General features: G+C 39.5%; 1 protein-coding gene across 1 annotated transcript in view; it reads left to right on the top strand.

Moving 5' to 3' along the window:
- stk32a (serine/threonine kinase 32A) overlaps positions 1-16,101 on the top strand; it is a gene marked incomplete at its 3' end in the record, with an annotated part of 56,132 nt that overhangs the window by 26,825 nt on the left and 13,206 nt on the right. The window contains exon 5 of the mRNA XM_080041246.1: positions 11,157-11,194. Within this exon, the coding sequence (XP_079897372.1) occupies positions 11,157-11,194 (38 nt within the window). The remainder of the gene's footprint in view (positions 1-11,156; positions 11,195-16,101) is intronic.

Below are 16,101 nucleotides of genomic sequence, written 5' to 3'. Positions count from 1 at the left end.
ATAGCACCTGGAATCTGGATGGTCATCACTAACAAGTGACATGCTACAACAAGCATGATAGGCCAAAATAGAAGTGAGTGGCCCGGTTAAACTGTGATGGTCGTTTACAATTGATGGTTGTTTACAATTAAGTTAGTGTAAAACTGCCGACCCTGAATTGAAGCTGGAACCCATGTTTTAATGGTTTTCTTGTCTAAACAATCCTATTTTGATGGGAAAATATATTCTCATGAAGAGCGTGTGTTTGCATTTTTGGAGATCATGCTCAGAGTATGATCAACCTCATTGGTGTCATATCTTATCTTATTCAAGGTTGGTTAGTCTGTGTTTTGAACTGTATGCTCTCTAAGGATGTTGATGAATTAACAACAGGATGCATCTCAATTACCGGTAGATGATATCTTCAGAGACTTGACTTGACGATCCTCTCCGAACATGTGGGAAGATAAAACGTGACATGGGGAAGGCATGTGTGTGTGTGTGTGTGTGTGTGTGTGTGTGTGCATTGACGTACATTTACCTCACCACAGCTTATTTTTCATCAACAACAATAATGGCTGAATCCTCCAGTGCATGTTGTTGCCTCCTGTAATTCTTGTAATAAGCAGACACTTTTAACGATGCAATATACCTCACTGTTTCACTTAGGAAGCACACTGCCCATTGAAGTGGTTAAGGGACTACTTGTTTGGCTCTTATAAATCTGAGAGAGATGGATAGAGATCCTGCACAAACCTCTGTTTTCAGTTAAGATGGAGGTTCAGTTTTCAAATCAAGATTGTCAAAACTCAAAGTGAAACATTTTCAAAACACGTTTGAATAATCCATACGTTTTTAAAATGGATTTAAAATCAACCAACTGAATCAAACTAAGAATGTACAAGAGAGTTCTTAAATAAGATGGTTTATCACTTGGTAGCCATGCAAAGCACTGAGCCATGCATTTTGTATTTGTCGCTCGTTTAAACAGTGAATAGCAGTTTAATATATCATTCATAATTGGATTGTAGGTGGCCATGGGATTCGAAGAAAACACTAAAACCCTAATAACAAGTAGACTGTTCAGTGGAAAGCCGGATATAGAGTAGTTTATTACTTCAACTGCTGTCCAAAAACTACTAAAAACACATCAATGAGCCACAGCGTTGCACTGGGTGACACGTATATTGTAGTTTATTTTGACTCAACCATACACACTGTCCTGCTGCTGTCAGTACTCACAAGGGCGCCAAATGCTTCTTTACAGTAATATAACAAGACAATAAGTCCACATGTTTGAACAAACTTTGCTGAAAACTGCAGTGCCCATATAAGATAAACATCTTCAGCTAGATTGCCACAAACCAGCAAGGGAAGTCGCAACGTTTCGAGAGATGGACAAACACGTTGCTATTCCTTGGTCTTTCTGTGAAAATGGTCCAGTCTATTTATTCAGATTCGTATTGCTTCTCCAATTGAATGAAGAGTACAAGGACCCAGCTGTTGCAGCAGCAAGCCTTTATAAGCCAAGGAGGTTTCTCTATGCAAGCTATGATTTTTTTCCGCCTGCCTCTCTCTATCTCATTCACACAAAGTATACAGTGCCTGCCTCCCCCCTCTTTTGCTAGCCTCAGTTGTGCAGGATGTGTCTTTTTCTGTCTGAGGGAGTGGCTCAAAGTATAGCTCTTCTTCAAATTATTTATTGCTCTTTCATCCCCTTCCCCTGGCCTCTAGAGTCCTTTTGCAAACCTGCCAAAGGGGAATATGGTCTTAATTCACCTATTTGGTTAATTGAAGATGAAAGGAAAATAAAACAGTCCAGTGGGTCTTCTCATGGATGGTTCCTTAAATTGAAGAGATAAAATACAGTACTGCACATTGCATTGAGGCACGCAAAGTCATTACTCTTACTCTCCATCAGCTTCTGGAAATGGCGAGCGTTTGTCATGTCTTCAAGCTAGGTATTCTTTATTCATGGAGTGTGTTAATGTTTTATTTCGCAGCAGAAGAAGTAAAAGAAGAACCAGGAGGGAGTGAGAAATGATTCACTCATATTTCATAAATACAGATTAAGGTGCCAGCTGGTGCCAGCGCTCCGCTTTCCAACACAAAATGGTGAATTAAGCATTATCTTTGTCGAAAATCTCCCTCGGCGCAAACCAGCTCACCGCAGCAGTTTAGCCGGTGGAGAGAGGCTTGTGCTCTGACCATGACAGAATGTTTACCAGCTACTCCTCTCCAAAAACATCACTAATTGATGCTTTTGTATTTAACTCACGTGGTCTGCCTGTAGGATAATGTAAGGAGAGTTACATTTTGGCAGAACTTAAAATATGTAAGAAGCCAGAAAGGCACTCAGGCCTCCCTCCATTACAGAAAGAGATCCAGAGTCAGAAAGCCAGAGTGGGTAGGAAGAGCTAAAAGAAAAAAATGAATGTTTCTGACTCAGTGAATTATTCATCCCTGGTAATTGTGATGTGGGTTTTGACCCTGGCTTTTTAGTGACGACTGGCTGCTTTCAGTATCTGCTAGGCGGTCTCCGTCTCCCCAAAATCAGCCAAATTAGACTGGGGACTTGTCAAAGCCGACTTTCGTCAACCAGACACACTGACTTTTTGCTAATGAATAAGAAATGAATACCTCTCAGCTCAAGAGGGGCTACTGTCATTATCACACACACACACGCACACGCGCGCGCACACACACACACGCACACACGCACACACACACACACACACACACACACACACACACACACACACACACAGACAAAATGTTTACCTGTAAACACTGCAAAGACACACACACACCTGAGACATTTTTACACTTGTCAGATCTGCTTCTTAACAGAAATAAGAAAAGGTATTCTGGGTTGGAGCTGTTAGCCTCTGTGGGTCTAGTTGCTCTTTCAATACACGTTCAAAGGCAGCGGCTGTCTGACTTGCTGTTTAATGGCTGTTGGGCGTGGGTACTTAGAGAACTGAGGGATTCAGACCCTGTGTGCTTATGTTGTACTGTTTATTAACGTGTTTATGTGTGTGTGTGTGTGTTGCCTTTTTACAGTGTGTGATGTAGCTGGCCTGTGGGCTTTCTATGGCTTCCAGAGCTCCTCTCCTCTCCTTTGTGACAGAGAGGAGTCACAATCTCCAACAGCTCTCCCCGTCTATTCTGGAGAGGAGAGTTACTAAAGCCGCAAAGCCATGAAAAGAGCCTCTGATTAAACTGCTTGAAATCTATGCCCAGAGAAACCAGTAACACAAAAGAGAAAAAAAAAGTAATTAAAGTAGGAAATACCCTCAATTTAAAAACGACTAAAAAAAAGTTTTTATATGCCTGAGAACAATCCATCCATTTTTCATTTTGCCCGAGAATCAGAGATAATGTAACCAGGGCTGGGTATTATACCTCAATAATGTTGTGCTCTCGGTGAAGCAGAGCGGAAATTTTATTAATCGAAAATCAATAGATTAGAACATTCATCGGAAATTATTTTCTTCATACTATTTCTAAATATTTTCTTTGTCGTCTTTGTTAAAGGTGAAGTAAGCGATTTATTTATGTTGATATAAGTGTTAAATCGCTATTTATTAATACAGTGATCACTTATATAGTGTGCGCGTTTCATAAAGCCGATCTCTCAGTCACCCTCTCTGCATGTAATCGGCAAATAAACTTTTCGGGGATCCCGAAACGGATAACCAATCAGAAGAGAGAACGCTACAAACCGGTGAATGTGTATGCGCCTACAATGGCGTAGCAGGTAAAAATCCTTCCCAATTCTGTTTTGATGGTTTTTATCATGTTTTATCACACTTGAGATGATGCTAGATAACTCGCTGCATTAATGTGATGACGTGGGGACAAGGGAGGGGACTGCTAACTGCAGTCAGTGACAGGAAGTAAGCCAAACTGACCATTCCGCTTACTGAACCTTTAACATTGGACTATTCACACTGAACCTATTCACATTTATTAATTATTTAGACTTTATAGAAAGAAACAATGAAACAATAATTAAAATTATCATTGCAGCCAATCATCCAAATCTGGCATTGAATGTCTAGTATGACTTGTAACCTATAGTGTCGATATATTTTTTAATCAGCCTGTTCCACATTTAAATGAAAGGTTCATGTGGGGCTGCTTTAGTCAATATTTGCGAATTTGCGAAAATCTATGGATTGATTAACCTTTATTTATACTTGAGATATCATTGAGGGGTGAGTGACCCTCATATACAATGATGTCCAGAAACATTAAAGCAAAGGAATCCTTCATATGACCTTCAAGGCAAACTATGTTATTTCAGCTCTAGTAATGAAACCTTTCAGGCAATGATAGGGTCAAAAAAGGTCTCTTGACAAAAACTGGCCTGATTTGTATACAGACAGAATGTCGGGTGTGTCATCAAATGTGATTGATTATTTGATTCCTTTTATCAGAACTGCTGTTATTCACTGGAAACCCAAGGTGATGTAATTGAAGGGAATGGTGCCTATGTGTGTGGACGTGTATGCTTTTCGATAGCTCTTTGAATGATGACGAGTGTGTGGCTGTGTGGTTGTATGACCTGTGCGTGTGTGTAAGCCTCCATTCTCAGGTGTTTTGGCCCACTCCAGTGTCAGAACAGTATCAAATGACCAGGTACAGGGTTCAGTTACCCCTCTGCCTCTGATAGCGGCTGTAATGAGGCCATTAGATCCTGGTAATAGCTTGTAGGGCCAGTCAACCGAGAGAAAAGCTGAGGGGATCATCTTCCACCGAGCTCTCTCCCGGCCCTTCGTCTCGCTCCTCACTCAAAAGAGCCCCAAATTTTTAACTCCATTCTTCTTCTTTTCTATTGCTCACTTCATTCCTTTTACCCTTCTTGCTCGATTAGCTCTTTGTCTGTCTCTCTCTCTTTTCTATCTCTTCCCCTCTTTCTTTCTAAATCCAAGTATGCTCACAGGCTCTCCACTTTCTCTCTAGTTTCGCTCTAGTTTTCTCTAAAATTGTCACTCTTTCCCTCTTTTTTCTCTATGTCTATCTCCCTCAATGAAAATACGTCAATGCAAACACATGTAGGTGATAAAAGATGGGGAAAGAAGATACAGCTCGAACACTCAACGGTGGGTCCAGAGGGAGGGGGGTTGGTCAAATGCATATATCTGGTGCACTTTGGACGCATAATCAAATAAAAGATGGATGAAGAATTGTGAGCTCCTGTATACAATTTAACCATCTTTATAGGGGACTGACCCCAAGGTCAAACAGTCTGCTCGCTCAATAGAGGTAATTAGATAAATATATTTTCTAATCATTATGTTGATGAGTCTCGGAAATGAATGGGAAACACTGCCATATGCTTGAATAAATAGGAAATTATATTTAATATACTCAGATCAATGAAATGACAGACAGATGCCGAGTAAACAAAGTGTTTAATTTTCAGAATTAGAAAAGTAATGAACTTGCAGATGGCCCTGCTGTCAGGATTGGCACTCGAAACTTCACTAGAACCTTACATTTATTTCGACCACAACATCCATCTGTGCTTGGTTAAAGAAGAAAAGATTCACACAAGTCACCCACATTGAGCCCTCTAAGTTTGGCCTGTGTTTAACAAACCCTTTCTCCAAATCCATCCCTTTCACCTTTCCCCCTATTTATCTAGACAGCTTGCACATACCTACTTCATACCTTCATTCCAGTCTTTCTGTTACATATCTATTTATTTTTTGCAAAGTGATTTATACACAGCTGTCAATTCATATGTAAACAGCTTTTGCTTGTTCTAATGTTTTATTCACAAAATCAGAGAATCAGACATGAAAATGTGCACCTAAAAGAGCTACAATTTCATGTAATACTGCAGTGAAAAAGAATGACTGATGACTACAAATTGCCACCTCATAGTTGAATGATTATCAATTCAAAGTGCAAGTCATGGATTTACAAGCTGAAGTAATGCACCTTTTTCCAAATCTAGGCACCCACACACGCACCCAGCATCTCAGTACATATTTTTTCCCCACCACAACCTTTTATCTGATGGTGCAACCCTTTTTTTCCATACTACTTTTTGTCGTGTCATCATTAGCATCCCTTTCACAGTGGTAAACGCTTGCAGATGGTTGAGGTGTCACCTAGCCTGGTGTGACTGGACTGCCACAGTCCCATCTGTTTCTCAGACGCTGCATATAAGTTACAGTATCCAGGCTTATAAACACAGGGGGAACTGAAATGCACAGATGACGACGAGAGAGTACTTCCTCACGTCTTCTCTTTTACTTGTCATGCCGATCAGTTCATTTAAAAACCATTGTAATCAGTAACTTTGTGCTCACTAACATGGTGTAAAAATGCATCAATGAAATGACTCATTTTTAGACGACTACTGAAGAACACAAACAGGTTTCTAATTACTTTTTTAACAGCCAATCAAAATCATGTCCCTCTTGAAGCTGTGAGGAACACTAAGTAAACCCTAAAAGTCTCTTCCTGAGAGAAGGAAAAAATGTACTGTGCATATCAGCATTGCTCTTTCCCTAGACATCATCCTAACAGAGCTGTCCAGACTAATCATCATTACACATTTATTTTCATGAAAAAACTAAATTGCTTGGAAAATATTTAATGTTAGCTTCTATGATGGAATATATAATTCAACTCATGGATCATTTAACTGAATTCAACTGATAATATGTGAGTATTGATTGTGACTGTTGTAATAGGGTGCATAGGTCCATTATATATTAATCTTGACAATTTAGTGAAAAATGCTACAGGCTGAGCCTGTGAAGCGTGCCAGAAACTATTTATTAATTGTCCTCGTTTAGTTTAAATATATATATATATTTTGGATATTGTATCCAATTGTATAAGTGGTGAGTGATGTCATTGTAATTATAAGAATTATTAGAATTTCAAAAAATTGTAGAAAAGTGTATTTATCGACATCATGCTGTTGACATCAAAGCTGTTGCAGCCATTCTAATGTTCACTATGAATGGCAGTTTAAAAAAAAAAAAGTGGTTTTCGAGCTAAAAAGGGTGTTAAGTTAGTCTTTGTCCACTCTCAGAGGTTCAGGTCAGTTATAGCCATCACCCATCACCTCTGCCTCAGCAGCTTACCAAGAGCCACCACCTAATTAGCCTCACTGCTTTGCTTTATCTCTTGTGCAAGTTGTCGCAGCCCCTTCTGTGTCTTGTGGCTTCGCAATGGCAGTGTGGCCTTTAGCTATATAAGAGGCCTCCTTGTCCACGCTAACTGCTGGCTTTTTTATCAGCGCCACATCTCTCGCCTAATGCCAGCCTTTGAGGCAAATGTCAGCTAATTAAGGGTTATATACATAGCTAACCTTTCTCATCCTGGGCCCCACAATTCAATATCCACCAAAGCAGCGAAGAGTCTAGCTCCATGCTACAGGTTGCCTTGTCCCCAAGAGTGGGACGCAGTGACACATACGCACACACAGGCCCAGACAAATCAAGGTCAGCATGGCCTTTGAAATTAAAAATATTGCTGGGATTCAACAGGGCATTGGACTTAATAAGAGACACACACTGTCAAACACCTATGGTGCCAACCCGGTATCATGCCGAGGCGTGAAATAGATGCGCACCTCCCTGTGCGTGTCCCTCACAACGCCTTGCCTGACCAGGGCGTGTGAGTTACACGCGGCCCCCCGCCCGTCTAAATGAACGGAGGAATAGCACCAACAGGGGGCGAGATGTTCTCCCAGCATTTCAATACTATCCAGCTGCAGCCCCGGAGACAAACACCCTGGCGTGGGTGGTTAGGGTTAGGGCAAGGGGACAGGGAGAGGTTAAAATATAGATAGAACATTGACGGAACACCGCGGCGGCCATCTTGACTACGTGAGGTGGACCGGCGCGTCTATTACACGCCTTACCGTGATACTGGGACGTGCGTGTAACTCACACGCCCTGGTCAGGCAAGGCGTTGTGAGGGACACGCGTGGACCGGCGCGTCTATTACACGCCTTACCGTGAGATCGGGTTGATGGTGCACAGTGAGTTGGCAGTTAGCGGAGAGTGCCACAGAGATGATGTGTTTGTTTGTGAGTTACAATTCTACAATCTCCATACTGTTGTGATTCATGAAAACACATGAATGTCCTCTTGAATGTCCTAATGTCCTTTGATTCCAATTGCTGCTTTTGTTGCCAGTTTCTTCAAACTCTGCATGATGTATCATGTTTGTTCCAACACAAACCAAGTCTCCGACGACAGAAGGTCATTCAAAATGCATCAACTCCTCCTTCTTCTACTTTAATGATTCAGGAATTACTTACTGAAACCCCCTGCTTGCCTGATTACAAATCACGTCAAAATATGCACACGCTTTGAATGGGGTTAGGAATAGCATCTTGACTTCCCCATCCCTGCTAATGTACACTACACACAATAGGTACTTCTCAAATGTCTTTATCCTGTAATGTTGATGTCAATTTCAAGGTGCGGTAATTCTCAAAATGAATGCTGCATTTGAACACCAAGCACAAATGAAACATATGAGAAGGGCGCTGAATATTGAATACCGTCTCTTCAGTTCAAATAATTTTTAGAGCTGTAGTGATACGTAACAGACAAGATAGATGAGAGAAGCCAAGCACACACTGTGCCCTTCGACTCTTTTAGTCTGCAGCTGCACACATGCATTATGAAATGGACGACTTGCATGAAAAAAATGTGTAAGGAGCGGATGGCAATTATCTGATAGTGTGTATGTGGTTGTACATGCAAGTTTTAGTCTGTGTGTGAGTGTAAGTCTCTATGTGTGAGTGGCCAGGGGTGGGACCAGAAAATGTAAAATGCAAAAAGGAAAACACTTATAAGTTGATATGTTATTTGGTGTAGTCTGAGTGGACAATGTTTTGAAAGAAAGGAAAAGTTGACAAAGACAGACAGAGACAAGTAAAATTGAGATGAAAGAGAAGAATAGTGTTGCTTTGGATTAAAATAAATGACCAAGAGGGACGTAATTTGGGCTATGAACAGTTCTTTGAAGTGGTTAATTGTCACCAGGGACCTTGGATAGTGTGTCTGGTGACTTTATGTGACCTCGTAACAATGTTGTCTGTGTTACCCTGAAATATGTTATTAAAATATATTCTTCTCCCTCTTAATTCACTTTCAATGGTTCTGGTACATGCAGAGAATTTAATAGAACATCTATTATGTGCAACTTTGAGGAGAAGAAAGAAAAGGACAGCACTTATCACAAATGAGTAATCAGAACAACAAACGTATGCCAATTTTCTTCAAAATACAGCCGGCATCAAAACACATTGTGGACTAAGTGACTAATGGCTCATTTTCCTTGTTAACGCCTTCAAAAGATATTGAATTAAAGTGTTTTAAGAAACTGGTTTCCATAAAAAGGGACGAAAATTAACGATATGAAATTGCAGAAACAGTGAGAACAAATTTATGAGGAAATAAATGAATAAACACATACTCTACAGTACAGTAGCATAAACCTTTTCAATCTTAACATCAAAAGCAATACATCTCTTAGTGTACAGGTAGTTTTCTGCTTCCAAATAGTGTTGGCTTGTGGAATCACTGTGTTGCTTCAGGGGGCCATTTGGGATGTATTAAGTGTCAACGACAAAGAGAAAATAATTAGTGCAAAGAAACAAACATATGTCTGGAAGAATGGAAGAAAAAACGATAACCGTGAGGAAAGAGAGGAAAAGGCAGTGACCTTGGTAAGAGCCACAGTCTACACCTGTTCCTCTTCTCGGGTTTCTCAGCTTCTCCCACAGGTTAACCTGCTGTCCCTTCCTCCCCCTTAAAAGATTTACACATTGCATTTGTGTTTGTCACACACCCGCTCCACAGTGGTGAAACATTGTGCCATTTTAAAGATTTGGTCTGGTGCTATTATATGTCCTTTTTTGTCATTCACTGGAGCGAAATGATTCAACCCAATAGTGAGTCATTCTACTGTGTATACTTACCTCCTGGAAGCATCTGATGAATTGTGCATCCAGTTGTGGGTACAACTCAGGCACACAGAGGGTGTTTTGTTTCAACTTCAGCAAACAGAAAAGGGTAAAAATAAGTATGGGAACTGTGTAATTAATATGGGCAATTTAACCTCCCTGTCAGGAAAGACAAAGCAGAGAGTGCTACCTACAGAAAATCATACGTCATCAGAGTACTACCCACACAGTTGTATTTACAGGTGAACTGTGAGAAGCTTGTGTGGTGTAGAAACACGAAGGCCATGTGGGCGTATTACTAAAGATGTTGCAACAAACCAAAATAAAGGCTCTACTACTTTAAAGTCCATTTAATTGACATATCTGATGGGACTTGATGTGATTTGATAAGACTTGGGGGACCAATATTCAGACCATTGATGTCATCTGAGTCTGACACCAGTGGTCTGATGGGAATACAATTTAGGGGATGAATAATATCTCTGTTCGGCCTGAAGAGCAAAAGTCATACTCTAATAAACGTCTAATTTGAATAAAAGTTTAAGGCATGATGCACACTTCTGATGACCTGCAATAAAGTTGTCATACCTAAACAACTAACCAGTTGTGTGCATTCAAAGTGGTTTTAGGATCTCCTGTCACTGTGGAAAACTTTGCACCTTCTACCTCGCACCTAACTAAAATGTTGCAACAGATACGACAGTGTGATGTAGGCTCATACTTACTAAATACTTAGTCAAATATGTGCTGTCCTTGTGAAAATGAATGCATTTAAAGGTATAAGAAATATGGAAAAACTATTGTTTAGAGATACAATGGACTGGAGCGCACTACATATGACTGTGATTATATATACATATATATACTGTATACATATTTATCTACACAACCATGACTTCACTAGGCTCCATGCTGTTGGAGTTTGGTTAATATCAAGAATGGTTGTTTTAAACAATTAATCCAAACTGGTGTTTTTCTTATTCATACTTTACATTTTCTATTTAACTATTGTTATCTAAATACAAGCCTGATCAGACTTTAGTTTTTTTCTCTTTAAGGCAGATTTGGCAAATGTCACTACTGTTTGTTCGCCAAACAACACTACAAATTAGAATGTCATTAATAAGCACAGAAATGACTTGCGATCCGGCTTTTACTCACAACACATTTACACAAAACAGATACTTACCTCACTGTACTGTTTTTGTTGTGTTTTCCCTTCCAGAGACATCAAACCTGACAACATACTATTGGATGAGCATGGTAAGATAATCAATCTCTAATTCTCTTTTTCTGTTTTCGTTTATCTGTCCATCATATGGATGTGAGTGAGTGTTATTTAAATTCAAGAAACTGAACAATAATGTTTTTACAAAAATATTTTATATTTGTCTAGCAGTAATATAGCAATAATAGTGTACTTGGCTCAAATGGTGATCGCTCACAAACGTGATTTTTCCAAACAACAACCCTCTGGGTCAAGGCCTTGCAACATAAAAAAGGGAAATACCTTATACCTTTATTTTACAAATGCAACATAAGAGTGCACATGTGCATGTTTATTTTCTATTTACTCTGACATTTACATTGTCTTTTTTGTTAATCTGAACTATGCGATGACATAAGTGAGTTATGTAACAGAAGTGTGGTGCACAGGGTTCATAACGCCTCCTCTCTGCTGTTATAAAGATATACTGCTCTATATGATTGATTAAAACTCATCATATGCGTAAGTGTCTGTGTGTGTTTGTCAGATGGTTGAGAGCAATTGTAAATCAAGGCCACATAAAGAGAGGCTGTAAATTTCTTCATCAATATGTTAATCAAGAGAAATATTAGAGTACTTTGTGTGAGGATTCATTGTAGGCAAACGCAGACATTCAAAGATAAGCACGATGAGGGTACAGTGTGCATTTGTGCACTGCAATACCATAGTATTACAATATTACACCTGTAAGACGAAACCATGGGCATTGGTATGCTGCAGGGATTCCCGGCTCTCAGTCCATGTTCCAGTTCAACCCAAAGGGGTTGGATTTGGTTGAGTTCAGGGACCTGTGCAGGCCAGTCACGTTCTGGGCTATTTCTTAGCTGAGCACAGACAGTTCCATGAATCTTGTTGACACGATGAGTTGGCCAGTCTTCCAGCAGAGATTTCTTTTAATTTACGATTCAGGTTGTACATGGAAGTCCTCGCTCAAGGCAAAGCCTTAAAGATAGTTTTAACATGGTTGAAAAAAAATTTTGGGGGGAGATTGAGATATCATTTCCGATAACTAGAACCAAGTGGTCAAGCTTGACCAATGAAAACCCACCCAAGACCAGAAACAAATAGTGTACACACATACACAAACTCACACGTCATCAACAAAAGTCCTGAGGTCTGAAGGCACTCAGGATCTGTTTGAGGGAGCTGAGGGAATATGTGTGATGGCAGCCCTGCTGTCGCTACAAACCGAAAGCAGGCAAGGAGAAAGAGAGAGAGTGAGTGAAAAAGGTAAGATCGGAGAAAAAGTGAGACACACAGGGAGAGCCACAAGGATAAGACAAGGGAAGTGATGAGCAACCACTTCTAGAAAGAAGGACTCGTCAAAGGAATAATAAAAAAGAGTGGACAAAGAGAGTAGGAAATACGTGAATTCGGAGGGACATCAAGAGGGAGAAGAGAGAGACAGACGGCTTAGTCAGCCTCAGCCTCATTTTCACAGGACATCAAACGTTCACCTTTGCTTTCTCTCCCTCTCTGTATGCGTGTGTGTCCTTTCAAACTCAATAAGCACTTTTCAATTCCTCATGCCCGCTGAGTGTGCAGACCTGTAGTTTACTTCTTCACTAACATTTAAAACAACATGAGGTATTAGAGGAGGGGGGAGCGGGCTGTTCGACTAGACACACACCAAGTCAATTTTGCGAGCTAGAATTGACTGGTTCTTCCTGTGGTCCTTTGGGAGCTGCTGCATATAGAGGAAAAACAATTAACTCTTACATGTGCGATGTTGCCTTGTTAAACAGCCTCAGGATGCTAAGAGAAGCTCCAGGAGGGCCGTTGTCTAGGTAATCAACTGTGAGCACGCACACAACGGCATTACATTAAGGCATTACAATCAAATCATACCTTCAAGTTATAACACAAAGACAGAAACACATCTGATTAGTTGTTTTATGGTATTTTTCAAAGTCCCTTTAAAAACGTATTGATAAAAACTTATCTTGGCCACTTTTTATATAATACAAATTATATTAATTAAATAAATGTGTTATGTGAAGACAAGCATGTCCCCATATAAATGAGAAGCTAAGTAATGGATTCATAAATGTAAATGGGCATAATTTGAAATGCTGGAAAATGTATGGGGATTATTTCATCATTATGATTTAGCAGCAGAGTCCCTCTTTTGCATTGTACTATTATGATATCTAAAGCAAATCCCACAATAGTATTTAGACCCATTCACCATTAAAAAGGGATATGATATTATTTCATTTATAATACATGATAATCTAGGATAAAGCCATGCCCTAGCTGACATGTGTTAAATGTAAAACATGTATGTAGTTTAAAATGATGGACTTGAAAATAGGTACCAATGTTAAGGTAGTGTAGTTCAAGGATGCTGCCATTGCTGAGGAGAAGCCGAAATGTTGTGGTATACTTGATGCGATGTCTTGCATGTCTCACGCAGATCACTGTCTACATAAGTACATCTGACAATTACAAACATCAGTGTGAGATCAAACAAATGCTGGTAGTTGTCAGTACAGTGTGCATATCTTGTTTCTAACTTCCCACTTACGCAGGAGTTGAGCCAGGTAGAACTTTATTCCTCACATTCTTTTTAGCCAAGATTCCGACTGTATAATAATATGTAGATATGAGAGTTTCAAGAGGGCTGCTAAACTTCTGTTGTGGCTTCTCTGTTTCCAATTCGTGAAACAAGCCGATGTAGTTCGAGTCATGTTTCAGGAAGCTTATACTGTATAGAATGTTCAGGTAGAAATGTTCAAAAGTCTAAAAGTGGATGAGTAAAATGACCCACAGTAATCTTGTGTACAGTATACGTTGATGATGAAGTCATCAGTTGTGTGTGTGTTTGAGCTAAGTGCAGAGAGATTAAAAATAGAAGAGATATTCAGCAGTGTGACACGACCCAGGGATCAAACCTCGACAGTTGTGGAGGTAATCCGACTAAAACATTAGGTAACTAAGCCAGCATAACCTGCTGAACTATTGTTCAGCCGCCAAACATTTCCACAGTCTGACTGGAGACAATCAGAGGTTATTCCCACTTACCGATAAGAGATTTTAGAGCAAGGGATTGTATTTGGATTGTACTGAAATGGTAACGCTCTGAACCACATGTATTATTTTAACAAATTCAGATATGAAATGTATTCTCTTTTTTTTAGTGCACATGCATAATCAGAGTTAGTGAAATGGCCACTTCTCAAATAGTGCAACATCAGCCTAAAATCCAGTGGGGGAAAATACAGCAAGGGACAGAAGTAATTAAGGCTTAAAAAATTGTAACATTAAACGCATTGCAAAGCTGTTAATTCAGACATATTTAGGTTTCTCAAAAATAAATAGAAAAGTGTTTATTCTGTGTGCAACATGCCAATATGCTAAACAATAACAGGACTATGGCATGAAAAAAAAAAATATATATATATAATTTATGTTTTTTAATTGTATTATATGACGGCACAAAGGCGGATTAGCTTGCTCTCTGTATGCAACAAGCAGACTCCTGCCAGTACCTCCACAGAAGGAAATGGCCCTTGAAAGTAAAGCGCTCTACCAGAATATACAACAACAACAAAAAATCTCATTCTCTCCCACTTTTGATTCACTCACAATGGACCCTACCAATCAGGAACCACTGCTTTATAACATTGCTTTCACTGTGTCCAATAAGTATGACAGAGTAAAACTAGCACTTTTTTCTAATAATATTACAACGTTTTTATCTTGTAATATGACAACTTTTATTCTGATGAATCTTTTTTTTTACTCAATGTGGCCCTTATTCTCCACATCGTAACTAAGCGACAAAGAACTGTTACTTAAACCGATGCGCTGAACATTTTCTATACTACAGATTCATAATTCATTTCTTAATCTCTCTCTGACAATGCCATGTTTGAATAAACTATAAATTACACTTGTCTAAGTCCAATCAACAATTTATTCACACCTAACTGGAGCAAAGAGGTTTAACATGGACAAGCAATAGTTACGTATGTTTGATCAATCCCATCCCTGGAGCTGATGGAAGAATGACACTTTCAGTATAACAAATTAACATTATTTTGCTACAAGTTTTCGGCTAGCAGTCCACAATTTCGATGATGTTTTGTTTCTTCCTGCTAGCTATAAAACAACTGTCCTATATACTGTATGTCTTCTGCAAAGCTAAGAGAGATGAAGTAAGAAGTAAATAAGTGTGTGACAGAGACAGGAGGCATCATTAAATATGAAAACATGAAATATGCTCTAGTCTTACTCAAGCTCCACTTGACTTCTAAACTAGAGTCTCAGGCCTGCTGCACCTTTGTTACAGTCTTCAAGACTGCATTAACAATGGTCCTTTTATATCACCCAAGCATCCCCAATCTCTCCTCTGTGCATCACTGTGTAGCTACATTCACACACCACAGCTATGAATACATTATGTGAGCATATTTCAAACTTGTAAAGGGTATTTAAAAAAAAGTAAGAGCATAAAGTAAAAAAGATATGGAATTTATGGAGGGACAAGAAAATTCAAACCTGGATAATAATAAGAGGACAAAGGAGGAAGATATGGGGGAGGGAGGGAAAAGAGAGTAGGGAGTGCATTTCTCTTATCTTTAAGGCTCAGTATCTTTGCGTAAATAAACTCTTAACCTGGCCAGCTCCTGCCTGCCTTATATTCTCACGTAGTTATCTGTTTCTTTGTGTGTGATAAAATCTTAGTTCTTTTTTTAAAAGTGTATTGTATGGTTTGTCGGCTTTTGTGTGTACTTTCACTGTATGTGTTTATGGGGGTTGTCAGGGACAACCATTCATGCGAACAATCACTCTGCGGCAAAAATTCTCCTGCTCTGTCTTGCTCTCTCCCTCAGTATGACACACCCACAGACATACAACTCATTAGCGTGTGCTCAGTGTGCATGGAAAATATACTTTG

This window comes from Ammodytes marinus (genome assembly GCF_949987685.1).
Source record: "Ammodytes marinus genome assembly, chromosome: 14".
Classification (NCBI taxonomy): Eukaryota; Metazoa; Chordata; class Actinopteri; order Uranoscopiformes; family Ammodytidae; genus Ammodytes; species Ammodytes marinus.
This window is presented reverse-complemented; position numbering and strand designations above follow the sequence as displayed.